The 27,984-nt window shown below is 40.8% G+C and overlaps 2 protein-coding genes across 5 annotated transcripts in view; both read right to left on the minus strand.

Annotated features, from left to right (window-relative positions):
* The window catches only part of ankrd12 (ankyrin repeat domain 12), a 46,769-nt gene extending 33,618 nt beyond the window's left edge, over positions 1 to 13,151 (minus strand). For all 4 annotated transcript variants that reach the window (XM_062521744.1, XM_062521736.1, XM_062521727.1 and 1 more), the window contains exon 1: positions 12,995 to 13,151. The gene's annotated coding sequence lies outside the window, so the exon portion shown is untranslated. The remainder of the gene's footprint in view (positions 1 to 12,994) is intronic.
* A 1,744-nt stretch (positions 13,152 to 14,895) lies between these two features.
* Positions 14,896 to 27,302, minus strand: ndufv2 (NADH:ubiquinone oxidoreductase core subunit V2). The gene is made up of 8 exons (XM_062521927.1): positions 27,183 to 27,302; positions 26,452 to 26,514; positions 25,693 to 25,755; positions 25,106 to 25,222; positions 20,845 to 21,013; positions 19,278 to 19,387; positions 16,159 to 16,235; positions 14,896 to 15,150 (listed from the first exon to the last, which is right to left on the minus strand). Exons 1-8 carry the CDS (start codon positions 27,222 to 27,224, stop codon positions 15,057 to 15,059), a joined length of 735 nt encoding a protein of 244 aa, XP_062377911.1. The 5' UTR covers positions 27,225 to 27,302; the 3' UTR covers positions 14,896 to 15,056.
* Between the last annotated feature and the right edge of the window lie 682 nt (positions 27,303 to 27,984).

Raw genomic sequence — 27,984 nt, forward strand, 5'->3', positions numbered from 1 at the left:
ACTCGTTTAGTGAGGAAGAAGGAAGCAATATCACTAAGATCTTTCGTCTATAGGTACTTGCACACGGCCACGACAGAGGCCAGCCAACTCCAGCTGCTTGGTCAGTGTGCACCTTCATTCTGTGCTTGTTAGGGTGGAGTGGAGTTGTTTGCATTTGACATGTCTAACAACCAATCAGCAAACAACAGCTTTAGAATGTTGTAGTTTGATGGGTTTGCTGTGTGTGGACGCACCTCATTAGTGAGCAGAAGACAATCATGTGTTAAATCGGACTTGCCCCCAAAAGGCATTTTCTAGAAGAGACTTCAAAAAAAGTAAAACTTATCGGCCATTTCTTTAAGCCAGCGATTCGTCTCCACTACATAATCACTGCACTCTACTTTCACGGCATGAAAGCTGACTGCTTCCGGGTCAGAAGCGCAGGCTCGCTCTGCAGGACAGCTGCAGCCATTTTCAAACGCTGGAATGCTCATCCAATGCATGATTACTCTCTCCAAGACAGCAGTGCAGTGCAGTGCAGTGCAGTACAATACAATAGCACAGACTAGGGGTGTCACGATACCAAAAAATCAGTAGTCGGTGCCAATACCAGTAAAATTACACGATTCTCGATGCCAAATTCGATACTATGTTAAAAAAAAGGATTTTCTAAAATCCCATGTAGGCTACTTAGCCTAATGAATTTCTCTATTGAAATATTTGCAGAATACTGAAATATAATTTCAATAACATACAGAGCATAACAGAATACAGTATCCAATTGCGAGCATATCACATAGGCTTACACATAATTCATTAAATCACTTTTCTAATGGATTAAAAACCAACAACTTGCATTGCCTTTTTATCGCTCTGCTTTCATATAATGTGATTTTTTTTACAAGATGTAAAGTCTTTATTTGAAACACACACACATTCTACTATTTATACGTACATTCTATATTCTGAAATGTCTGATCTTCATAACAGCAAACTTTATGCAGATTATAGCCTACTATTCATATTACAACTCCACCTCTTAAATTCCGCTGTCTGGTTGAAGCCTCAAAATATTGTAAACAAAGTAGCAGGCTAAGCTTATCATACTCTACTGGTTGGACTGTTCAGTTTCCCCACATGTGTTTAAGTTTCAAGGTAAGCTACTTTTTCTCCTTGGGACATGCCATTTTAAGTCTTGGAGTTGAAAAACATTGGTATTGAGATGGTCAGTCAACTTGAACGCAAGAGTTTTAATCAAATACTGCACCATAGCCTGCTAATGATGCTAACCGGATTTTAAATAGCAATTTAGCTAGTCGTCTTCTGTGCGTCATTGCGTTCACGATTGTGTGAATGTTTTATTTGGATTTTGTGCATGTCGTGGTCGGGTGTCCACTGTCCATTGAGCACGCACGAGAGCGGGCCAAGGAGAACGAGTTTGCGTCTACTGTTTGGTAGGCTAAAGTTGCACGCATAGTCGTGGAAAGTTGTGGAACTATATATGCTTCCACCCGGGCAGCGTCAGGTGTGCATCAGTAACAACGCTTCCAGAAATTACCTGGTTGGTTTTCATGGAGACGCTGTGTGCACGGAGGGGAGAGGCTGTGTGTGTGTGTGTGTGTGCATATGTGTGTGCATGAGAGACAGACGCGTGAGTGACAGAGGGAGAGCAGAGAAAGGAAATTCAGCTTAACCAATGTTGCGTGTTTTTCAATAGCGTTAAAAAATAGATAAATAAATAAACAAAAAGTGACGAAACGCAATATGTGACGGCCGGTGCTGAATCTGTGGCGCATGGCCACAAATTAGTCGATAAGGTAAACACTGTATTGCCCCCATCAGTTCCGGAAGAGTCGCAGCACCGATGCTTATGCTGGCGTCGGTGCTTACGGTGCTTCAAAAAAATAGGCATCGCCGGTGTTTTTTCATTTTAGAATCGAGAGGTATCGCAAGTATCGGTTCTCGTGACATCCCTAGCACAGACCATTCCAAATCAAGCTGGAAGTCATCAGGTCAAAACGCCCCACATCAACCATGTTATCCACATCACACTAGATGGCCACAAATGATGACACAACACCACTGACATCTCACATTAGGGCAACGACTTCCTGTTAAAAACCATGTTTGGGTTTTTAGGTTCAAATTACATGTGTGCCATCTGTAAAACATTCAGATGATCCACATGGTGACAGAAAGCCAAGTTCCTCAAAGACGCTGACCCCGGGCACTTCTGGAACGGTTCTGTATGAATCTGGTGGCTCAGTTCATCTGTCTCCATTCAATTTACAATCAATGGGCACTGTGATCTCATTCATATTACATTTACTGAAAAAAGTGCCTTTCGACTGTAAATAGAAGAAATGAGATCAATACAGTGTTCAATGGTGTTCTGACTTAATTTGGATAAAGACAATGCAAGAGAGAAATCATACTTAGACTACAAACAACAGCTGTGGTATGCTGGTAGTTTTGAGGCCAGACCACATAGACTTGAATCTTATTAGCCATTGAGCCAAAGGTGAGACTAGTGATCCTGGCCAGTGTGACGCCATGCATCTAGTATGCGTATGCGCACACTGCCCCCCCCCCCCCCCATCCCCCCTATAATGAAGGGAAAAATGTATAACATAAAATTGCTAGTTGTTTATTATTAACTTTTCTTCATAATAATAATTATTTATAACAATTTTAACAACAATTTGTATTTAAAAATACACACATTTTAATAAATCAGAATTAAGAAACTGAAATATATAAAATTAAAGTAGAATTACTGTACTGTAACAAACCGGTCCAGTAAGAAAATGTGTGTCATTACACCCCAACTATAGGGATGTGACTCTCCATTCCTGTCAATGAAGTCGTAATACAAATGGCACCCTAGGTCTACCAGGATCCAACCGATCCCCTCCACTGTGCCCTCCAGCTGTTGCCATCATCAGGCCAGAAACGTGCAGTCCCAGTAGGCAAGAAAAATGGCGTATACCATACCATGAGCTGTGACCATCCTTAACAAAGGACTGCCTAAATAATCGTCCATTGCAGTTATTGGTATATAGAGTATAGATATTTTTAGTTTATTCCATCTATCTTTTAACTGCTTTCATCAGCAAACTGGACTGATCTTATGGTCTACTTCTCATATTTACTTATTAATCTATATATCTGTTCATGTTTTTATTCTGTATATGGTTTATCTAAATTGTTTGTTTTAAGCCACTGCTGATGGACAACAGTCTAAAGGAATGTGTTTTTCTTAAATGTCTCATACTTAACCACTTTTCAAAAAAATATTTTTAAAGTCTTAAAACATCTGTGTTATACTTTGGTCCAACTTCCAAAAGGAAGAAGGAGCACAATGTCAAAATATTTTACTTTAAATACATTAGAAAAAAACAAACAAACCGAAGGATGCCAACGGGCCACTGAAGTTTCACAGCAGTTTGTGGAACAATTTAGAAAAAAAAAAACCCAATGAATTTAACGAGGAATAAAGAATTTTATAACAGAAACAAACAAATTGCCTCAGCTGAAGAACGTGCACAGACAGACAGAGAGACAGAGAAAGAGAAATCCACACTAAAGGTTTTCAGCACAAAGGGCAACATTCAATAGCAGTGGTGTGAGTCACAATGGCTTCTGCGATGTGCTGTGTTGTGTTGCGATATCATACCGTACATGTATGAGTATGTGTGTGGTTCACCATAGGTGCTTACCATACTGTGTGTGCGCATGTGTATGTGTGTGTATGACATGGGAAAATGTGCAATCTGATAGTAAAACACTAATAAACACCTGCATGGACATAAAAACCCACACATCTCGTACTACTGTGAAAAGTCAGAATATCAGAAGCGTGATGTTAATGAACATTACACCAATTGTAGGTAAATATTACCACAGTCACGATCTAGCTACATAAACCCTTTCCAAAAAAACACTTTAATTTAGCAGAAAACTATACTACCCTATGAATTTTAGGCAAGGCTCCGGACAGTCTGATCACACAAAATGAAACATCTTCTGTGTATTAGGCTACATCAGAATGAATGTGTAAATCCCTTTGTTTATTATACAGAATTTGTTTGTGCTTGTGTGCATTTTATCTATGCATGTTTTGCATGTAAGAGAGAAAGAGAGATAGTACCCTACAATAAGGGGGGTGTGAGTGTGTGTGTGTGTGTGGGTGTGTGTGTGTGTGTGTGTGTGTGTGTGTGTGTGTGTGTGTTACCACCAAAATCGCATGTGATTTATGCATGGCGGTTGCCCTTTAAATTGCTGGAAGTGGGGAGGACGTTACTCCTCAAAAATCACTGGCAAGACAGAGGGAGGGAGACAGGCAGGCAGAGAGAGAGAGAGAGAGCAAAGAGGAGGAGGCAGAGAAGGAGGGAGAAGAGAGAAATGGGGAAGAAGGGGGGGCTTAAGATGGGAGGAATAGGAAGGGAGAGAGAAATGGCAAGGACAGAGAAAAAAAGGGGGGTAGACATAGACAGGGAAGGGGGAGAAAGATGGTAGGAACAGAGCAAAAGACGGGGGGGGGCAGGAGAGGGAGAAGAGGGGGAAGAGAAAGAGGCAGAAAGAGAAGGGGATAGAGAGGAAGGAGGATGGGTGAGGGAGCGGGCAAAGAGAGAGGGAGGAAGAGAGAGAAGAGAACAAGAGAGAAAGGAGGGAGATTTTAAAGCAGCTGCTGTGCTCCTCTCCGTCTCTGCACACGCAGCTGGGCGGACCACAACACCGTCACTAGCAGACGACTGCTGCAGCGGCCAATCACATCCCTGGCTTATGGTTACCGTGGCGAGGCGAAAAAGAAAAAAAAAAAACAGCATCTCTTGTGACGCCAACCCATATCAGAACCCTCTGCTAGAGCTAAAGCAATAGTTGCTATGGCAATATGGGGCTTGGAGAGGGATGCCGAAGGTCTGCTACTCTTTCCTGTAGTGCCCTGCTGGCCTCTTCCAGCCAAGCAGGGCTGACGCCGTCACGCTCTGTGCCACGCAGTGCAGTCCCTGTGCAGAGGCACAGCCCCACCACTACGCACCGAACCGCTCCATCCACCCAGTGAGCTACCTAGCCACATGTCTACTAAATCTCTTCAGCAGGGTCTGAAGAGCAACACCAGGTATGCAAGACGTTGATTATGTAATTACATGCTGTATTACAGGGGCATCGTAAATATTTTATACTTGACTGAGGATAGCTGGGAAGCCCCTGAGCTCCTCTAGGCCTGAGTGATCAACCCCCTAAACACACACAGACACACACGAGAGCCTGAGGCTGGTACTCTCTAGGAACATGCCAGGGAGTGGCTGGTTACTGCATGTTCGGTAGACTGGAATCTACAGAGACAGCTTCACAGGGGAACAAGTGAGGGGGGCTCGGGTCTCAGAGAACTGAAGATCAGAAAAGTATGCTTAGACGCACATTGATCCTCGAATCTTAAAAACAGGTGAGTGGACACACACACACTTTCAGGGAGACTATGAAATGTCTGCCAGAAAGGCACTGTGCAGAAAATAAACCTCCTTAATTGATCGCTAAGGCCACAGCACTTGAAGAGATGAGACCATACACATGAGAGGGCCTGGCAGAGGAGCATTTTCCACATTGACCTCAGACGACACAAAAGAGAACCACACCAGGGGCAGTTAAGCTCAGGGTGCAGCCCCAGGGGAGAGCTGTAGCTCTGGTCACGAGATAAGAAGAGATAAGTAAAGATGAGCGCTGATAAACACCACACACAAGAGAGATTTCTGCCAAAGCACTGTCAGACAAACTTGTCCAAGAGCGCCATGGAATGAGCGTGTGAGACTCAGCTCCTTTCAAACACTGCCCCGCTGAGACGACTGAGATGGCCCTTCCAAACACACAAATATATATTTTACAGGGATTTAACTTAAGTTATCCATTGCTTCGATAAATATCCGCCAAACATATTTCCGTAGAGGACATGGCATCATTGCAGATTCCCAAGGCGAAAATGTGTCTTGTACAAAAAACTAACTATCGCTTTTATTTTGAAACTTTTCTTAGTCATTCTCTTGTAAAGCAAAAGTAGCCTCTGCTATGCCAGAGCACAGATAGGTGGGTCCGAAATGCCAGCTGGAATAGTGATGTGTGAATCAACGAAAAGTCAATGAAAAATCAAATAAAAAAAACACAGACAAGCCTCTATTAGTGCAGGTATGTAGCCGAGCAGAAGCTTCTTCCAATGTTGTCAACATGTCAGTCCAATATTATTATGATTCTATATGATGGACAATAGGTGAAGTTTGAACAATCAAGATGGGCAAAAGGTAGGCCTAACCTGAAGGCTAATTAATAACTTTAGACAACAGGTGCTCCTAAACTGGAAGAATGGGGCGTTCGGAAACGAAAGCTACGATGATTGACATGATGCTGCTGCTGTCTCGCAAAATACAATAAAATCTTATCCTCATCTGGGGCATCCCAACAGGGCACAGTTTAACATGTAGGCCATTGTGAACACTGTTCCCACAACATTGGTCTGTTGGTTTGGACAAATTAAGCAGCATAATCTGCACAGCCTAGGGTGCAGATTAAAACATTGGAAATGAAATCAACTTTTGCACATGCAAACCTAATCAATATTCAATTTAACAATGTTGTCTGAAATATTGTTTGTCTCAAACAAATGTATTCATGATTTGGATCAAAGACAATCGTAACATAGGCTCTAAAAGGCTCTTGAGCTGGTCTGTGCTAAAAGGGTGAAAGGCTGCTATTACTAGAAGTACATGTGAATATGAGAACCATTATCGGAGTAGGCCATTATGATAGACGATAGCTTAAATTTGTTGTTAGCTTTTAATAGTAAACTACCAATGTAGACAAAATAAGGAGTGTAGCAGGGCTCAGGCATGGGCCAGAAGTTAAGTTCTGAAGTTTAAGTTCTGAAAATGGGCTGGATGTAGGCCAGCCACCTTCAAAAATCTAAAAAAAAAATTGTTTTTTTTTCTTTGCTTTAAACTCTGAACAATGACCAAACCAAAATATCAAAAAGAAAGCAACGAGAAATGGATTAACACCCAAATTATCTTACTGTAATGAAAATAGCCATACAATAATTTCGTGGGTATTAGCCGCATGGTGTATAAGCTGCAGGACAGTGTTTTATGCAAGTCAAAATAGACAAAATCATATTAATACCATACCAACGGCCATCGTGTATTAACCTCATAGCTGAATTTTGCTTTGAAAAATCAATGTATAAACCGCAGCTAATAGTTCAGAAATTACGGTATGCAATTTCTTTACTCCCCTTTTTGGGCCCTCAAAATGTCTGTGCACGGTATTGCAATCAGAAACCGATTGGTTTAGTGCATCATCATCACCACCACCACCACCATCAGTGTAAAAGCAGAATCTTTGCTGACGAATGGAGTTTAAAAAAAAAAAAAAAAGTGCTCAGTTTTTATTATGAAAATGCTTTAGTTGTTCAATGGAAAAGCCTTCTTTTGGCAGGTATGACTACTCATTTCATCAGAAGAAGAAAAAAACACTTTAGACTGCGCCTGGTGAAGGTAGTGCTGAAATGACTTTCTTGCTAGCTATGTTCTTGTTCAGTGGGACAACTGCACGACCAATTCTATGTAATTCAACATAATCATATTGATACTGATACATTACACATGGCATTTTCACTTAACGAAAACATTGGCTTGAACAGTCATTCATGACATAGGCTAGGCCTGTACAAGCACATAAAAATATAACAGTACACTGGGTCCAGCAAATACTAAAACACCCAAACCACTGAAACATATCAAAGACTGCCTATTGTATATGTTAAAAAGAAAGTGTGTGTGTACTTTTTAACATATACAATAGGCAGTCTTTGATATGACTATTACTGCTAAAGAGTGTATCCCAATAGTTCACTTATTGTAAAATAAACAATGAAACAAATAGTAACCAACAAACTCTGTTTGTGTTGTCTTTAGGGAATAACTGTGCACCAACCCAAAAAGGAGGTCTACTGGTCATGGCCAAATGTTAATTGCTAAGATCGTCAGCCTGTGCCTGGGGCCAAAGACATTTAACACGACCGTAACACAAGCCAATGGTACCAATTACTGTGGCTTAGAACCACTCCTTCCACAGCCTTGACAGATACTTATGCCGGAGAAAATGGCACTAAGGAAAAAAAGAAAACGGCATATCTTGTACATACCCTGTTTGAATTAAAGTAGGTCCCTTCTAGATATTCTATTTAAAAAGGGTGTTTTAACCATGTCTACTCGCCATTACAGGAGCTACATGTTAAGTGAAGCTAGCAAATGTAATATTTCACACACGCATCCCAAGCAGGTGGGGGGGCAACATAGTACAAGACACTACACGTTTGGACACACCCATTGGATCTCTCTTCGCTCGCGCATTACAGGTTTGAATTCTGTGATTTTGGTTATGCCAGTGAACGGATCCTGACATCCTTGCTTTCACTAAACTGACTCACTAGCGCCTCCTGGGGTACTATGAAAGATAACAGGCCAGGCATACCAGCTATCAAAGCCTAACTAAAGCCGATATGTGGGAAATTCAGCACTGATACGACAAATATGTTAATTTTTCATCTTCTGCTGCCATAATCTGTAGTTAATTTCGTAATGTTTAACGCTAAAAAATCTTATACATTGTGCATTGCTCCTTTAAGCTGTATGCGATTTTAAGATAGTAAATTAGAACAGAGTGTGTGTTTCTCATTCAATCCATAAAATGTGATAACATTCACATAACATCTTGAGTCTTGAGTTAGAGTAACGTTTTTCCTGAGGTTTCTAATACCAAGCATCAGTGTTATGAGTATGTAGGACGTCATGACGTTTATTGCAATTTTGCAACCAGCAGGTTAAGAACCACTGGTGTAAGTTTTCCATATTTCTATGCTCAGTCTTACTAGCTGCAACACCAAGCTAGCTGACCACAGCTGGCAATAATCATGTTCAAATGTGCGGAAGTAGCCAAAATATAGTCAAGTCGAAATATAAATCGAAAGATTCACAGTATTTCTAAACGATCATATTACAAGGACATACAGGTAAACTAGAATGGAGATTTCTGAAATTGTTAGGAAGTAGAGGTATTATGATTTCAGTCTTGAGACGAAAATCGATTGAAATTACATCCGACCTCGAACTTCAAAATCAAATGTAGAATTGACGATGCAGCCACACACCCAATGTCACATCCAGCATGCATGCCAAGAGACCAAGGCAAAAAAGTAAAAAAAAACTTAAGAATTGCATTTAATAGTAATATAATTGAAAAAAGATCGAAAATTGAATCAAACCGTGACTTTGCAATCAAATAGGACATCGAATCAAGGATTTGGAGAATTGTGACACCAGATTCTCAGATTACAGTATTGTGGACCTGTAATTACAGATTACTTCTCCACAGCACAACAGTTGTATTAGATTTTATTAAAGGAGTCATAGAACGCATTTTTTGACCATTGCAAATTGATCTTTGAGCCTAAATAATGTCATATGTAAATTTGTGGGGCTGAAAACGCCCCAGGAGCACTGCTAGATCGCCTAATACAAGGTCATAAATAAGCCTTGCAATGAAACAGTTTGTTTTTCCCGCCCACTCAGCAAGTTCATGAATATTCAAATGAGATGCGCGCTGATTGGTCTATTGGCCGATATGTCCTGAAAGTTGATTGGCTCAATCCACCGGTCTGAAGCTAGAGCAAAGTGAAACTACGTTTACTGCTGGTAAATAAAGCCAAAGTCTTTGATAAAGCTATCAACAATGGATTTAAATAAGGAATACAGCCGTACATGTATAAACCGAGTCAGAAGAAGGTTCTGACGAAGATGAAGTGCAGCAGATTCCCCAACAGAATGAATGTGTTAGATTGGTAAGTTTTATCAGTACATTTCTTAGTATAGTAACTCTCCAAAGTTAGCTGTAATAACGCTAGCATTACAACGTCTCTGCCATAGACCACATATCTAGATACTAGCATCGTAAGAGCAGTTTAACAAGAATTATTAATCGAAGGTATGCAAATGAGAGGGGGTGTATCTAAAGGGGGATGGGCGCCTATTACGTGTTATCTGAGCTCTGTTCAGATTGGAGCATTTCAACGCGGCTGTTTCTATTTCCCAATTTGCATACGAAAGCAGGCGAGGGACGCGGTAAAGTCTTTGGTGTTGTCCTTTGGACACTGCTAGCAGCCTAAATTCAACAGGAACAAGGTGAATGTGGTTTTGAATTCTAGTACTCCTTTAAGAATTCTATGCATCCACATAGATTATCTAATGTCTCCTTTCTGCAAAGCATTACCTGATCATAGAACTTTCCACAGGAGCAGAATTGTGAAAGTACTGATAGATATATTTTAAGAAATCACAGAATAACTTAAAACACACATGATATTACTTTCATTTTTCAATCTTTGCTTATATCATTATGTAGGATGTATACATTTACTATACATTTATAGCAGATGGCAAGCCATACTGAAGTCACTGTAGAGAATTAGATTGTGAAGATCTGTAACAATCTAATAAGTCCAAGGTATGTGTGCTTCAAGTGAAAAATATTATTTTACAATTTCACAACTGGCTGTTTGCAAGGACTCTGAAGAATATTTCAAGATATTGTCTTACATTTTCTAAATTATTGTTAAATATGCATTTAGGAAAGATGTAATGATTCACAACAAGAATGTTGTGGCTGGTAACAGAAACAGATTTTTTCACCCCAGACTTTAGCTCTCCGTCTTATGCTGGGTGTGTCAGACGACAGCATAATTATAAACATAAATAAATCAGAATTCTTGCCTTCAATTTTCTACAGACAAAGCTTTATCATTAACTGATAGTGAATATAAATGACCAAAACCTGACTATTTCTAAAAAGAATAACATCTGAGACCCAGTGTGGCCTTCATGTAACTAAAGGTTTTACAAGTCTACCACATTATGACTGCAATCAGAAGAACGACTATATTATCTCATCAACAATTAGCATAAGCAGAATGAACAAACATTACAGTTCTCTAAGTGACTCGCTAACTTTCAGTACCAGACCTATGGCCTAGAAGTCTGACGTCTTGTGTACATGGCCTAATGCCCGTTAGCTGTGTGTGTGTGTGTGTGTGTGTGTGTGTGTGTGTGTGTGGGGGGGGGGGGGGGGGGGTGTACATAAAAAAGGTAATTGGAAAACAACAGGAGCCGCAAGCTCTGGTTGGCTCCAAGCCCATCTGAAGGAAAGTAGGATCTTTAGATAACCCCTAATATGTCTTTTCCTCCCCAAGTGTCTTGTTCATTCACTGCAGTAGTAAGCCTAAATACACCATATCCACCCTCTACAACTGCATAGTATTCTGTTTGGCTTCACTTCTTATCTTGCAAATGGTTTGCAACAATCAAACAAATAATCCGAGGTTTATCACAGAGAATCAATTTCACATGAGTGTGAGATTATGCTAGATTCCTGTATGCTTTTTTATTAAGAATATGTCAAAATTCAGAATTAAGTATATTAGGCATAATCTGAAAAGAAATGTATGATTTCTGTATTGACATGTGAGGGCTTAAAACAGGCTTATGTTACCCTTTAATTGTTTGCCTTGCAGGGTTATTATGAATTGCAAGACAACTTCTGGAAGAATAACTGCGACATCGTGGTGCAAGACCAACAGGGCTACATCATAGGGAGGATGTGTTTTGCTGAGAAGCAAATCGTAACAACTAACCTTAGGTTTAGGTTATGTGCACAACCCCACACCTAAACTGAGGCTGAGAATCAAAACGACACAATGTTCAATGTAATAAACTATGCTTTCAAAACCATAATAGAAGTCCAGACATGACAGCCATACAATCCCTTATCATATTTGGAACTGCGCAGTGAGCAACATGAAGTAACGTCAAACGTTTGTTTCACTTTAATTCAAACGTGACCGTAGTAAACAGGGTGGCGATTGTTTGTGTCATTTATACAATTGGAGAAGAAAAAAAAATAGGGAATACAATGTTGATTCCACAAGACGATTGAGATACAAACTAGAACTGCTGCACGTTTCAAGTCTGAAGACGCCTTCGCGCAGTCTTTAAACAAAAGGTTGGTACGCGAAGGACGGTCACCAAATAAAGCTTTGTGGCAACACACCCCCAAATGCTAAGCTGTAACGTTGCATGTTCAGCTGAGGAAGCTAGCTAGCTTTGGCAGCGTGGCGCAGATTTCATTAGTAGACGGAAAGAGGCATTGCCTTACCTAAAGAGCCAGCCATATTTTAAAACGGACGAATATCTGCATATGTATTCAAAGACGAATGTTTACACATTAGGGGGAGTATATCATATTGCTGAACAAGCTAATCATCCAAACGGCGTTAACGTTGCATGATTTAATGATTGTATGATTTAACCTTGATTGTCAAAACAGTTATATTGCTATATGAATACTTGGAAGAATGTAAGTACAACACTTGGATTTTACAGCTTAAACCATGTCCATGTGTTGATGCAGACTGCGCCACCCTGTCGAATAAACGAGACAATAGCCCGCAGTGACACGGGAGGAAAGTCTACCCAGTCTGCGCTTCCCCTGCACGGTTACGTTACGAGCCAGCTAACGTTAGCAAGCTAACCAAGTCGCTAGCACAGCAGCACCAGCCGCTCATATTCCCTCCTATTCCTGACAGAATCAACCTGGTTGTCACAACCTCGTCGTCGTCGACACGCAATACCACACAATTGCTACCAAATAATATATTTGGTTGTAGCAAAACTACAGGGTTCCCTTACATATTGTAGGTAAGATTGATATACATGTAAAGAGAAGTATTTTGCTTCAGTTAAAAGTCTCAATACGAGCCACGTTGATACAAAACATTCAATTCGGACCACTCTCCGTAACATTAAAGTTAGCCAAGTAACGTTAACGTTAGCTTGCAAGCTAAAAGGCTAGACTGTTAGCTAACTGTTTTTTTCAACGACTGCGGGCAGTCAAGAACACAGTCGTCTCTGCTTACCGTAGCAAACATATTCAGGTCCTCTTGCTCTTGCATAAACGGTTCGCACCTTGCAGATTTTAAGAACGCTTTCGTAAATAGGGAAAATTAGGAGTAGTCTACGATAGTGTGACGTCTCTTTCCAGCTTACTGCTGGTTTGAAAACATCCCTAGCCGTCCGTCGTCTCTAAGAAAAGCCCAGCAAAACACGCAAGAGCAACGCTCATTGGCAGACACCTAGCCATGTGATCGCTTGAGCCCCCCCTGAGCTTAAAAGGTCCGCGTCTACTGGAGATGGTGGACACGGGACAATGCGTTACCTCATTGAAATATCGCGCTACTCCAGTGTTGTTATTACAATATATCCTTAATCTGCTGTATGATTAGAAATATATAGGATTATTATTTTCGCGGGGTCTGTTAATTTCATGTTAGTGGACATTTCGCTTTCAACATTCAAGATTCTAAACACTAAAGGGGTGAAGTGACGCTGGGCGCTTGACGTCATCTTTTCCGCCCCTCTCTGCAGCTACTGGGAACGTTCTCGAACATGTCGGGGGCAGGAGTGGAGGTAGTGTTGTTGATCAGTCTCGTCAGTTTGTATTTGCCGTATTTGCTAATGCGTCCATGGACCATTGAAGGTAAATATTTCGTTTTGAAATAGGCGATGTTGTTCAATTCTTCGTAGCCTTTTTACTATGTGGCGCAGTGATATTTGCATTAGCTCGGAAAGCCGCGCATGCGCATGATCGAGTATTATGTTGCAGAACAAGCTAAATCGCAAGGGAGGAAATTGGGGTGGGGGATCTAGACCAGAAGAAAGCCAGCGATACATGGATATTTTGCAGTGTAACGATGGTGCATATAGAACATATTTTTGGTAGGATCGTGGGATATTTTGCACCAGTCTTTACCAACCTTCTCGTTTTATGTTATGTTAGACGAGATGCATCGTAACTGACAACCATTATATGGTTTAAAGTTTGTTTACACTGCTCTTGTCAAATCCAGGCTAGACCTAATTTGGTGATATGGAACACCGTAGTGATTTTAAATGGATCAAGTAAAATGAAGGCAACCAAAGTGTCATTCATTGTAGGCCTCACCCTCTGCATCCGAAACAGGTTTGTTTTCTCCACATACACTAGCCGCAGGACCCGCGGATGAACAAGGTAATGAGCCTCCTTATAAATAAATGATCTGCTTTTCTGGCTACAGACAGAGAAGGATGATCAAGTCAGCTAGTGCAGGAAAACGATAGGGTGGTTTATAAAATGGAAATGGTCCTGCCGAGGTGGGTACATTGGGTTAATCGTTGCGATTGAATGACGTCTGTTAAGACTGGTCACATGAAATTAATGAAGCAACTTTAGATGTCTTGAAAGGCTATTTATAATAAAATGTGTTATTATTCTAACTGTATAGACTTTCCCCCAATAAAGCATGTGCTTGTTGAGTTGTAGTTTGTGTCATCGTTTGCATGTTGTGTGTAAAAAAAAATCAGATGGGCCCCGGTTCAGTGGTGGCGTGGTTGCATAAAGTTGCACAATACGCACACAGGTTGCTCAATCTCAAGGGAGGGGAGGAGAAGCAGTGTCCATTAGAACTGATGTGTGTAGTAGACTGCTGGTCCAGGAGAGTGCCCAGTGTGTGCACAGGCTATTGATGCTGTGGGTCTACATCTCTCTCTCTCTCTCTCTCTCTCTGTGTCCAAGTAATTGCCCACATGTGTGAGTGGGAAGGAAAAATGTGAATTCAATGCCACTAGCATGTGAGTGTGTGAAAGAGAAAAGAGTATCTAGGACTGACATACCAGTTGTGTGTGTGTGTGTGTGTGCGTGAGAGAATTTGTGTACCTTGTCATCACAGATAACACAAAGCAACACAGGTGGCTTCCCTTCACTAATAACAAAGACCGTATATTCACATAAACAATTTTATTTACACGAATGACATAACATACTTTATAACTTATTTTGTTACATCAGGAAAATATCTGGAGGGCTGATGCATGGGACAGGTGCTGACCCTTGACACAGGTATACATTTGTGAGACTGACAGTGTGTGTATGTGTGGGGGGCCTTATAGGTCAGACCTCACCCCAAACCCGGGTCCTGGGGGTGGTCCTGTTAGGGATGTGAGGCCCCCTGCAGGCTCACATGAGAAACGTCCATTCCTTCAACAAACACACAAAATTATAATTAGAGCTAATCCAAATTTACACTTTAATTTCAGCCAGCACATTAACAACCAAAACTTTACAGGGTGAGATTTTCTGTTGATATTGTGGTTTAAACACAGATGGGCAATTGATAAATATAACAAGAATCATCTTTATTTGTATTACACTTTTCTCAAACTCATGGATGCTTTATAGGGGAACAAAGTCCACCAGTTTTAGCTTTAAATATTGTAGCAATAAAGAGAGCATACTATGCTAAAGACTTTGAGGGTCATTCCCATACATGGACTGAGCATAGTCATAAGCTTGTTAAGCTGTATTCCCATTTAGCTCATTCACCTATTTTAGGTGCCTTCTTGAAAATTGTGCTTAAGACACGCGCAAAGGCCCTAAGCCACATCTGAATTTGCTCTGCCGGCTCATCTGGAAAAGATCCCATTTCCAAACTTCCCATTCCAGGGGTGTAACCAGCAGAGAAACTCACATTTGTTCATGAAACTGTAACCAAATAGTTTCAAACGTGCTGAAATCTTTCCTCTTAACAAAGGTTTTAAATGTAATTGAATAAACAACTGCAAATAAAATACACATTCCTGAGTTTTTGGTGATTTGGAAACGGACAATGGAATCCATTCCAGACCAAACTGCAGAGCAAATTCAAATTTGCTAACAAGTTTGTCTGTCTGGGCTAAATCTACCTCTCTAAAGTCAATTGAATGCAAATTCGTAGTATTTCCAGGGATTTAAAGCGGAACGGAAATCCAGCTAGTCTTGAACTGAACTGAAAAGAAAATTCTTAATTGGTATCAGCAGACACTCGTGGTTGTGTTATCGGTATCTGACACGAAAAGGTGGTATTGTGCCATCCCTCCTTTCTTTAATGTTTGATTACATGTCCCTCTGATAGGACTCTATCAGCCTCTTACCCAAGACCATTTTCTGTCAATAAGGTTTTTTGAATCCTATCTGTAACATGCATTTACAGAGATTCATCCGCCTTACCTGGGTCCTGGTAGGGGAACTCTTCCAGCAGTCAGCTCATCAAGGATGTGCTCAATGTCGGCAGTGTTCAGATCCTCCTGAAAACCACAACCATGGGTTTCAATACGGATTTAAAAGCAAATCAAATGTGTTTTTATCCATGTGTGTTCATTCTCTTATAGAGGACTTCACTTCATATTGAAACATACTTTAATAGCACACGTTGCAGGAACGCAGTTCTAATTTAAAATCAATTATTACAACACTGGTGTCAGCCAGGGGTGCGTTTATAGAAAGCGTCGTATCCTAACTTGAGTCGCAACCTTGGGAATTCACTCCGTCGTTCTTGGATTTGGTGTTTCTAGAAAAGGTACTTCAAACTCTCAATCGCAAACAAGGGCGCAAAGTTTGGTCGTTTGAACGACTGCCCCTGGGCAGTCGCACCTGTGGCGTACCTTGGGAGTTCCAGTTGGTGATGTTGTCTGTGTCAGGGGCGCCTAACCAAAAATCACAAGCGCCCAACCAAAATTCACAAAGTTGTTGTTTTTCCTTGTGGCTCAAAGATTGCGCTATGCTGTAGGCGAATATAAATTAAAAGACTGACTCCCCCGTTGGGCTCATTCTTGCTAATTGTGTTACTTTGCGTTAATTTGCGTGTTGGTTTGCGTTTTGGTAGGCTACTATTATGGTGTTTATAAACCATCATGGTAGTTAAATCGATCATTAGTACAGTGGATAAGGCAGGTGACTTGTTAACAAAACGTTGCAGGTTCTAATCCCGTGTGAGTCAAACATGCTTTTGTGTCTGACCAGTGAAATGTGGAAATAACCCTATAAGTAATGCCGTGGAACTATTATATAAACTGATGTCGTGTTCCTGGCCACTCGGTGTAAACCAATTAAATATATTCAGAATATATTCTCACCTATTGTTGTGTGTGGTATTCAAAAGTGACATGAGATACGAACTTTGGCCGCGCGCGCAATGTACTGAAGCACAACAGCTGAACCACTAGACACAGATTAGTTATTGTGATAATTTTTAATTAGTCTAGGCCATATATACTTTTTACAGAATTTTTTCAGATATTTCACACAAATAATTACATATATTGGACATCTTAAGCAAACAATTTATGTGCTTGCATAGGTTACGTTTTTTCCTGATAGCAATGATAATGCCAGCATTAATCACTTTTGGTTTAAATTAGACACGTCGACGCATAGTGGGCGCCTGTCAACATCCCTCCTCAATCCTCGATGCTCGGTTCTCCAGACAAATAATTACATATATTGGACATCTTAAGCAAACAATTTATGTGCTTGCATAGGTTACGTTTTTTCCTGATAGCAATGATAATGCCAGCATTAATCACTTTTGGTTTAAATTAGACACGTCGATGCATAGTGGGCGCCTGTCAACATCCCTCCTCAATCCTCGATGCTCGGTCCTCCAGACTCGTTCCCACTGATCTATAACGAACAGATAGACTATCCCATTGTTGCCGCCCCATCATTCTGTGAGGACGAGGATCGAGGAAGGAAGGGAGGATGTATAAAAAACAAATGATAGGCACCCAGTGACAGAGAATTTCTAGTGGGTGGGGTATTATACGTTGCCACTTTTCCCACCAATGAAATGTGCCGCTGCGTCCTCAACAACGTTGTTGGAACAACGGTGTTCGAACACCGGAGGTAGCGAATTGCGACACAGGTACGATGCTTTCTGGAAACAGGTGTAACACTGTCGTTGTTTTATCACAAGTTGCGTCGCACTACGGTGGTTTAGCAATGCCGTTGTTAGCTCTTCTAGAAATGCACCCCAGGCTAGCTGTATAAGACATCCACAGTCGTAGGTTGCGGTCGTTGCTTATTGACCTTGATATTAAAGTTCCTGCCACTATTATTGCTAAAAATGACTGCCCCTAATATGTCCCTGACCAGCCTAATTGTCGCTTGCGGTACGTTTCCACACAGCGAAACACCTCACCAATATCACCCAATGAAATTTCACCTCAGGGGTGTGGATGGCGAAAAAGCAAAACAGTAGTGGATGCAGTCGGTACCAGGCGAGGTATCAGCTAATTCAAAAGCTACCAGGGTCTTTATGCCCTGACTACGTTGATGTCGCCTATAAACAACAATTCATGTTCATAGAAACAACAAGGTCACTAACACACAATACATTTCATACCTGTGTTGTAGCATGTAGCCTAGCTGCCTGGAAACCTTTTAATCACATAGCCTACATGTTTTTATGTTACGGCAGACTCAGGCACACAAACACGCTGAACTGATTGGTTCTCGAGGGGTCTCATTTGAAAGGTACCATTACAGGGACACGTGGACATCTGAGATCTGTGTAACAGGGCCTAGAAGCAGTGGAATATCAGTGTCCCTAGAAGGCAACAGCACTACCCAGACTAATTGCTCTCCTCAAACTGCAGAGGTCCACTGACCAACTACAACAGGGGGTGGCAGTGTGTCAATGCTATTCTCATACTGAAACCTGAATTAGTCACCCAAAGCCATAGATAGAGAGAGAGAGTTGCGACACTCTGATCTTAGTTGCAACGCGATCAAAAGTTCCAAAAAAAACTGTGCTGAACCGCAGTATCGCAGGAGGGTGGGAGGTATTTCTGGATGCTGGATGCTGGAGGGCGTATTCTAGTGACTTGTTGCCTACTGGCCAATAGGTTAATTGGCCGTTTTCAGTTCCAAAACTCCCATAATCCGTTAACTGGCATGGAAAAGCGCTGCCATCTTTTTCCACAATCTCTTACAGAAGTGTCACCACTCGGTTTTCTCTACCGCTCTGGTGTCTCCTCGCCCCAAATCTCTGTTCAATCTGTTCAAAATGGGTCAGTTCTTCAGCTACGGATAACTTATCTGTGAGCAATGATTAAGATACTTCAGTCCACTAAAAGTAGAAACAGAAAAGAGCACTTTTCTAAAAACCTGCAAAACCCATCATGGATACAGGTTCAGGTGAAACTAATGTCTTTTAGACACACAACAAGATGGTGTATGACACAAACTGACTGTGTGTGTGTGTGTGTGTGTGTGTGTGTGTGTGTGTGTGTGTGTGTGTGTGTGTGTGTGTGTGTGTGTGTGTGTGTGAGACTGTCATCTGCACTCACATAGTAGTTGTCGTTGATTTGGACCATGGGTGCATTAACGCAGGCTCCAAGACACTCCACCTCTGACAGAGTGAACAGCTTGTCTGGCGTGGTCTGGCCCACTGTGATACCTAGGGAAAGGAAAAAGGATCAAAATCATACCCACAATTCCAGGAAATATCTGATGATTCTATCTATTGTATCGGAACTGATTGTTGAGCTCAATAAGGTTCCTGTAGCATTCCCTGGCTTAATACAAGTATAATTTAATGTATGTGCAGTCTCAAATTTCAGAAAAAGGATACTACTTTTTATAAATGTTCCATGACATTTCAGTTACTTAGTTTATACTGTATGTTTAGAGCTTGAGGTAACAATTTACTTTTAAAGTTTACCATTTTGATCAAAGATCTCTGTTTTGATTGTGATGTAGTCTTTCAACACAGATTTCTGAAGTGATTAATTAAAATGCCTTTACAATGCATTATGGAGGGCAGTTTCCCAGATAATGATAAAGCCTACATTAGGCCTTTTCTATCTTTTTCTTTTCTTTTAGTCTAGGACTAGTTTTAATCAGTGGACAGGAAACAGACCCTATATGTATCAATGGGGGTATTCACACCTGCCTTGTTTAGTTCGATTAAAACGAACTCAAGTTCGTTTCTTGCTTGGTTCGGACCTTTTTGACTGGTGTGAATACAATCACTCGAACTCTAGTGCGGACCAAACAAGCGGACCGAGACCCAGCTGAGGAGGTGGTCTCGGAGCGGTTCCTATCGAACCCTGGTGCGGTTCGTTTATGGTGTGAAAGCAGACCGACCTCGATCCGACCCAGTTACAGAAATCTACCTTTTTTGGATTTGACGAGCTCCCGTAGTTTTTGCGCATTATGGGAAATGTAGGATAGCTCTGTGACGCACAACAGCTGTAAGCAGCAGTGGGCTAACGCTTTTTTGCCAACAATAATTTGATTTTGCATCTCCTACCCGTTCCGTCTTCCGGAAGCCTGCTGTTAGCATGTTGGACACACATGAGAGCTCTTCTCAGCTGTTTTGTTGCACGTCTTCGTCGTTGCCAAATTACGAGCATGATATTGTTAAACTTGCATCAAACGGTCTTGACGCTCAAGCACTTCTGCAAAGCTGTAACTGTATAAACTATATTGCTAGGATAATAACGAGTACAGTACGCAAACATAGTATTTACGTGGGCCAACTTTGACTTTGGCTTCCTATTCTTCACCCCACCTACACGTTTACCAGCCAATGGTTGAACGATCTTAGTACATGTGCTTTTGTTTATAAATTCTGGTCCGGTTGCAATTAATCACGGTGTGAAAGCGAACCGCACTAAAAATGAAAAAAAGAAAAAAAAATTGGTCCGGACCAAATACGTGAACTAACGGACCTTCCTGGTGTGAATACACCCAATGTGTGTGTGTCTATGCTTATGTATATTTATCATCATAATAAACCCTATGGATTAAGGATTGGATGTGACGTGAAGTTCATATGTGAGTCAAGGCAGGTGAGCGAATACTTTTGGCAATATAGTGTGTGCGTGTGTGTGTATGTATGTTTTCTCTTACCCAGCTTGTTCTTGATGGCGGCGAGGATGCTGTCGGAGTCACAGAGCATGCAGGGCGTGGTGGTGCAGATCTGGATGTGGTACTTGCCCATCGGCTGCCTCATGAACATTGTGTAGAAGGTGGCAACCTCATACACGCGCATGGGAGCAATCTCCAGCACCTCTGCCACCTGGAGCACAAGCACAAACACACACACACCACTGGGTATGAACGAGGGTGAGGAGAGGAGGGACTGTGTGTTAATGATGGAGTTACTTACATAAGCGCACACACACAAATACACACAATAGTAAGCATTTATACAGATGAGAAAAGGAATAAGGGTCCTTTGGACCGTAAAGAGCTTTGTTTGAGGCACTCTTACATTACATTTTGCACAGAACTTGTTGCTTATCTTATAACAACCAGTGATGTATAAAGTACTAGAGATCCAGACTTGAGTAGAAGTACAAGTGCTCTATCAAAAAAGTGACTTGAGTAGAAGTAGAAGTGCTCTTTAAAAAACGTACTTAAGTGGAAGTACTAAAGTATTAAACATGTTTTGTACTTAAGTATTGCAAGTAGTTTATTTTTTAAAATACTACTCAAGTACTGGAAGTTAAAGTAGAAGTATTGTGTAATTAGCTGATTTGCGAACGAGATGGGCGCAAAAGGTATCAGCACAATCGTTCAGTGCAGGCCCCTTGGCAGACACACGGGGGCCATAGCCTAGGCCCTAGTATAGGCTATAAACATGTGGTAGTAGTTAAACAAGGTGAATAAATATAACTGTTTGGGTTTCCCAATGTCATTTGTAGGGGTGTTATGACCGATACAACTCACTTTTAATACAATAATAGGTATACAGAATCATTGATCATCTGTAGCTATCTATCTATCTATCTATCTATCTATCTAAAGCATCTGTCAGTAGCCATAGCATGAAAAATACATGATAAGACTATAGTGTCACAATTGTTTTAACATAAGTTAAGAATTTTGATACTGATTTGATATGGGAGCCCCACCACACCAGTGGAGACCAGACATTACAAGGCATACTTCCCCACACTCAGTGAAAAGGTGGCTTCATATTATATGTTTGTATTTCAAACATTTTGAAATTCATATGAAGTTTACATTAGGCCTATTTATGATCTGCACAATTAGTTAAAATACATAGTATGTTGAGTATTTGATATTGATTTTTTATTTTGACTCACATTTTACACGATTGTCATATTGACTTACATTTATCTTTAATGTCAATTGTCTAATTGAGTGCCTGTCACTTTAAAAGAACATGAGAGGAATTAGGCCTCAGTCGTGGTAGGTTATCCGGCTAGTCTAGAATAGGCATAATGCATAGGAATATGTGGAGGTGATGCTTATGTTTTCTATGTAATCTATGTAGTTATGTTCAAATAAATGTTCTAAAACCAAACAAGTGGAAGAACACAATATTCAAGTAGTAGGCTAGTTATTGTGGGGTGCTACACAGACTGAAGTCGGAGACCAAGAAGAAATGTTGCAATTTAAAAAACGGGATTACTCGAGAATGACTTATTGTACAAATGAATGCTTCTCATGTAGCCTAACTTCACCTTGATTTTCTCGCGAACCCTTAATTACAGCAACTATTTACTCCCATTGGAAAGCTAAGATCGTGCTGTCAACAAGTGACACGCATCAGTGTGACTAGGACTTTGTGAGCAATCCGGAACGGATTTGTTCGTGACCGACACACCAGTAACGAGTAACGATGGAGCACATAAAAAATGTATCGGAGTAAAAGTACTATACTCATCAAAAATATGTAGTGAAGTAAAAGTAATACTCCAGTAAAGTACAGATACTGCATTTCAGTACTTAAGTAGAGTACTTAAAGGGATATTCCGCCATTTTTGGAAATACGCTCATTTTCCACCTCCCCTCGAGCAAAACAATCGATATTTACCTTGTTCCCGGTCATCCAGCCATTCTGTGAGTCTGACGATACAAATTTTAGCTTCAGCCTAGCATAGATCATTGAATCGGATTAGACCATTAGCTTCTCGCCTGCTAGCTTCATGTTTAAAAGTGACTAAGATTTCTGGTAATTTTCCCATTTAAAACGTGTCTCCTCTCAAGTTAGAAAGTGCAATAAGACCAACTGAAAATGAAACCTGGCGTTTTTCTAGGCTGATTTGACATGGAACTACACTCTCATCTGGCGTAATAATCAAGGCAACTTGCAAACTACTGGCACTACTACTGCTTGTTGTCTATGGGGACTATTTTCAGATGCTGCGTACGATATCACTGCGCCTATGGTACGTTTGCAAGTTGCCTTGATTATTACGCCAGATGAGAGTGTAGTTCCATGTCAAATCAGCCTAGAAAAACGCCAGGTTTCATTTTCAGTTGGTCTTATTGCACTTTCTAACTTGAGAGGAGACACGTTTTAAATGGGAAAATTACCAGAAATCTTAGTCACTTTTAAACATGAAGCTAGCAGGCGAGAAGCTAATGGTCTAATCCAATTCAATGATCTATGCTAGGCTGAAGCTAAAAGTTGTATCGCCAGACTCACAGAATGGCTGGATGAACGGGAACAAGGTAAATATCGATTGTTTTGCTCGAGGGGAGGTGGAAAATGAGCGTATTTCCAAAAATGGCGGAATATCCCTTTAAGTAGTTCTACTTCGTTACTATACATCTCTGATAACAACTGTCTGGAGTGTACTGTTAAAGCTTCACATGTGATTTAAGCTTAAAATAAGATGCCCAGGTGTGTATTTCTATACCACCCAACTCTCAGATTCCCTGTTCCCTGACTGTAATTTGTTGTACAATCTATAATATGACGTAGTGCTACAGGACTGCTGCATGCGGTTGACTAAGGCAGTGGTTCCCAACCTGGGGTCCGGGGACCCCAATAGGGGCTGCCAGAGATTGCAGGGGGTCCACACAGTGTTGCCTGGGCTGAAGTTGTGAGACTATCAAAATTATATTTGCGCACATTAAATGTATAAAATCCCAATAACACACCCAGTTGGATAATCAAAACTGTATAAAACAGATAATAATCAAAATTAAAACATATTTTTGCTCCACATTTAAATTTATGCAGTTATTTATTACCTCTGAACTTGCATAAGCAACCTTCAGGTCGGGCTAGGCTCGGCATTGGTAATTCATCCCTGGACCCCGATTATTGAATTAAACAATGTCTTGTGTGTGTATATGGGTAGGAGTTCGGGTAGAGGGCCCTGGCTCATCTTAGACACAGGCAAGGGGGCCTTCAAGGAAAAAAGGTTGGGAAACACTGGGCTAAGGGTTTTGATTAGGGTTGGTCTGAATCACGATGGTTGGCTGACATCACAACGGGAAGCAATCATCGTGATGCCACACCCCTACAAGCCAGACACGCACTAATTCTATATACCAGGGATTCCCAAACGGTGGTACACGTACCATCGGTGGTACGCAAGCTGCTTCTAAGGGGTACTCAAGATGGAAGGGGCTATGGCGGAGAGGTGTTAAAAATAAATGTTTTCAACATTTTGTAATTAATTCTTGAATAAATAAATAAATCATTTTCGAATCAGGTCATCATAATGATATGGAAACATGAAATTAAAGGATATCATTTGTAAACTCTATAGTAGGCTATGTTTTCATTAAAAAAGGGAGGCTTATTAAACATGATGCGATGGTGGGGGCACGTGAGCCAAGTCAGGATGTAGAAGGTGGTATGCGGGGAAAAAAGTTTGGGAACCGCTGCTATAGACCCTGCTTTAACAAGGCGAAAATATAAAAAACTTTCCCCTGGGAATTAAATTGATGCATATTCAGAGTACTTCAAAGACTGTCAGACAGAGATTGTGACATTGTGTAATTCCTGATTGTAATTCCTGCTTTTTCCTCTAGGCTCAGCCAAAACTGGCAATGTGGAATATTCTGCAAGTTGGTACACACTTATCACACAGACCACAAATTCAGTAGCCTAGCTGTCCACTTACATCAGACCATATAATTCCATAATAAGCTGTGTAACTGCAGGCAATGTAATTATATGTAGACAATTATAAATCTATTTCTATACAGACATATGGAAATTAGTGTTGACACCCCCCTACCTAATTTTACTGTCCACATCGTCACAACCCAGTTAAGGGGACATCGCCAAACCCTAGTTTGGATATAGATTCATATGAAGGCTCTAGATGTGGATGTACACCTGAAGGATTTGGTAAAGAGAGGGAAAGACCTCTCTGAGGTGTGGGGTGGTGACAGGTACCTTGTTCATGGCAGAGATGGGCAGCCAGCCATGCTGCCTCTGCGCCACGTCCAGCACGGGGATGGTGGCAGCTGCCTTGTGGCCCTCAGGGTAGTTAAGAATGATGGCCTCAATCCTCTGAGGGAGTACAGAGGAGAGTCAGGCACCTGTCTCACAGCACAACTCGCAATACCAATCTACTATCAGTGTCCCAACAAACCACAGCTCTGTGTTCATTGGATAAATATTCACAAACTAGGATCAAATTGTTTACTTTTTAAAGAGATGTTGTTTACTTTTTAAAGAGATGTAAAAAGAGATGTCAAAATACTGACTCAGAGTGCAAAATCTCAAATCAATAGGATAATCTTCGACGGGAATCGAAGTAGGATGTCATATAAATTTATTTGAACAGCAAATTAACCAAAGTTGATATCACCATACTGAAAATCTTAATTAAAATTTGCTTTGGAGGAGACCAGTGAAATGTGAAACAACAGCACAGCTCCTGAACGCCTTTATGTATATTGCACCTGCTCCTATTAAATAATCATCACTAATAATTTAGTAGGTCCATAGATGTGTATATATTCCTAGAGCTTCCTCACCTTCATGTTCTCAGCGGTGAACTCGAAGGGGATGTCGGGATTATTGTCAGGCGTGTCTCTGTGCTACAGAGGTGGAGAAAAACACAATCAGAATTCTTGATTGACTACGGCTATTGGAGTCCCTTGTAGGAGAGAAAATATACACCAGATAAATTCCAATACAGACAAGAGACATTGTATATCAATTACAGAAAGGACACAATTACACTGTATAAGAGACAAACAATGAACATAAAGTACAATGATGCAGTGCAATTTGTAAAAGCCAGGTTTAGAAGCAATTTGTGAAATTCAATTTCAGTGGCCTACAATTTTAGGCAAATTGTTAAACATTATTAAAGGCAAGGGAAAGTTCACTGACTATCAGCTATATTCCAGGCAAAGATCAAAGCTAGCTGCATCTCAAACAAGGCCGATATCTGCGCAGGTAACTGAAAATACAGTAAACCTGGGTTAATTCTTCTCTGGCTTCTGTTGAACACCATAGAGAGATCTGTAAGGTCATAACGTGTGGGGACTTTTGACGTAATCGTGTTGTGTAAGATATGTATTCAGGTATGGTAGGAGTAGCAGAATCTCAAACCAATGAGCTATGATTCCCATGGAGGAGTTCAAAGTGACCAAAATGCCTACGTTAAGACGTTCTGCTTGAGGATAAACAAGATTGCAAGGCTCCTGGTTGTAATCACTGATGGATGCTGCACCAATGCTCCAATGCTACTACAAACACATGCACGCAGGAACAGATTCTAAACTCACCACAAAGACACCTCCCGCTCCTGTTCTCACGGCAGACCGGTGCAGGCTACGGACCTGCCGGGCCTGTTGATTCAAAAAGGCAAGAACATATGATTTACACAAAAGGTGTAAGCAGATGTCATAACAAGCTAAATGCATAATTTCCCTGACCCTTGTGTAATGGCTCCCCCTGGCATAACCGCTATTAGCTAGCTATACAGAGACTAGCAAGCTAGTTTAGCTAGTACAGGTCACATCTGACAGAACTGAGAAGCTGTGGCCAACAAAGTAGTACATCATATTGTCAAGGGTTTGTTATTAACTGTATGGATAAATATATTCATGGCATTATTTAGTGATACTCAGTAAGTAGACTGAGATATGTATTTTCGATTTCCAGTGAGCTAGCATGCATTAGCTAGTGTTGAAATATTTAATGTTACCTAGCGTTAGTAGACGCCAGAGAAATGTTACTGACAATAATCTGAGATGCAAATAACATGGCAAATAAAGAACTTCCAACATCCATATATATATGAACAATATGTGTTTACCCACAGCTATGCATAACAATGTAGTCATTCTGCCACCCACAATATAGCTAATTCGCTAGTTAGCAGCTCTAAGGCATTTCAAGTTCTGGTTGTCCTTGTGCGGTGTCATACACATGTCAATGTATTTGCAGACAATTTGCGGTTAAACTGCCTCGATATCTAAAGAATATTCATAAATACGTATTAGAGAACACATACCGATTGCGAAACAGCAGCACAAATGGCTCTTGACAAAAACATGTTGCTTTAGCGTTTCAATGTCCCTTGCAACTTTCTGACCACAATGGCGGACATCAACATCTGAGCGATGAAGCCGATTGTTGATTGAGATGGCCTAAATTACACAAACTCACTGTTCAGTCTAGTACAATCAAGTGTAGAATACCTGATCATTCTTGGAGGCTGAACATTTACTTTATGCCAGTCTTCACCTTGGTGAATACTGAATAGGGTAGTCTTACATTTAAAATGTTGGTTAAATAATTTCAAAATAATCATATTGTGAAGGCTATGACTGCCATAGTAGGCTAGCAGTAGGCTACAGCAAACTGATAGCCTAGAATCTAGATTAACACATGAATTAAAATATGATCAATATAGGCTATACTAGAGAAGTTAAATTAGCTAATGCACTGCATGAATCCTACCTAAAAGCTAGAGATTTAGTTAATGCATTGCATGAATGTGTAACATACAACATGGAAAATGGATGGTCTCTGGGTTAAGGATAAAAAGAACTGGATAGTTGCTCAGTGGTCCCAAGTCCTCTTCATATGAAAATAAACTTAATTTCAAAATCAAAGCCAATCAAGTTCCAGTCAAGATCTCAGAGTCTGGAGGGAGAGTGGAGAAACACAGAATCCAAGTTGTTTGAGTGTCCACAGTCAGTGATGATTTGCCATGTCATCTGCTGGTCCAGGTTTACTGGAGTGAAATGTTTTTTTCCTGAAATGCAGTAGGCCTAGGCTATTTTTGAGAATGTCTTCATACATTTGCTGAG

The sequence above is a fragment of the Sardina pilchardus genome, chromosome 2 (assembly GCF_963854185.1).
Source record: "Sardina pilchardus chromosome 2, fSarPil1.1, whole genome shotgun sequence".
Classification (NCBI taxonomy): Eukaryota; Metazoa; Chordata; class Actinopteri; order Clupeiformes; family Clupeidae; genus Sardina; species Sardina pilchardus.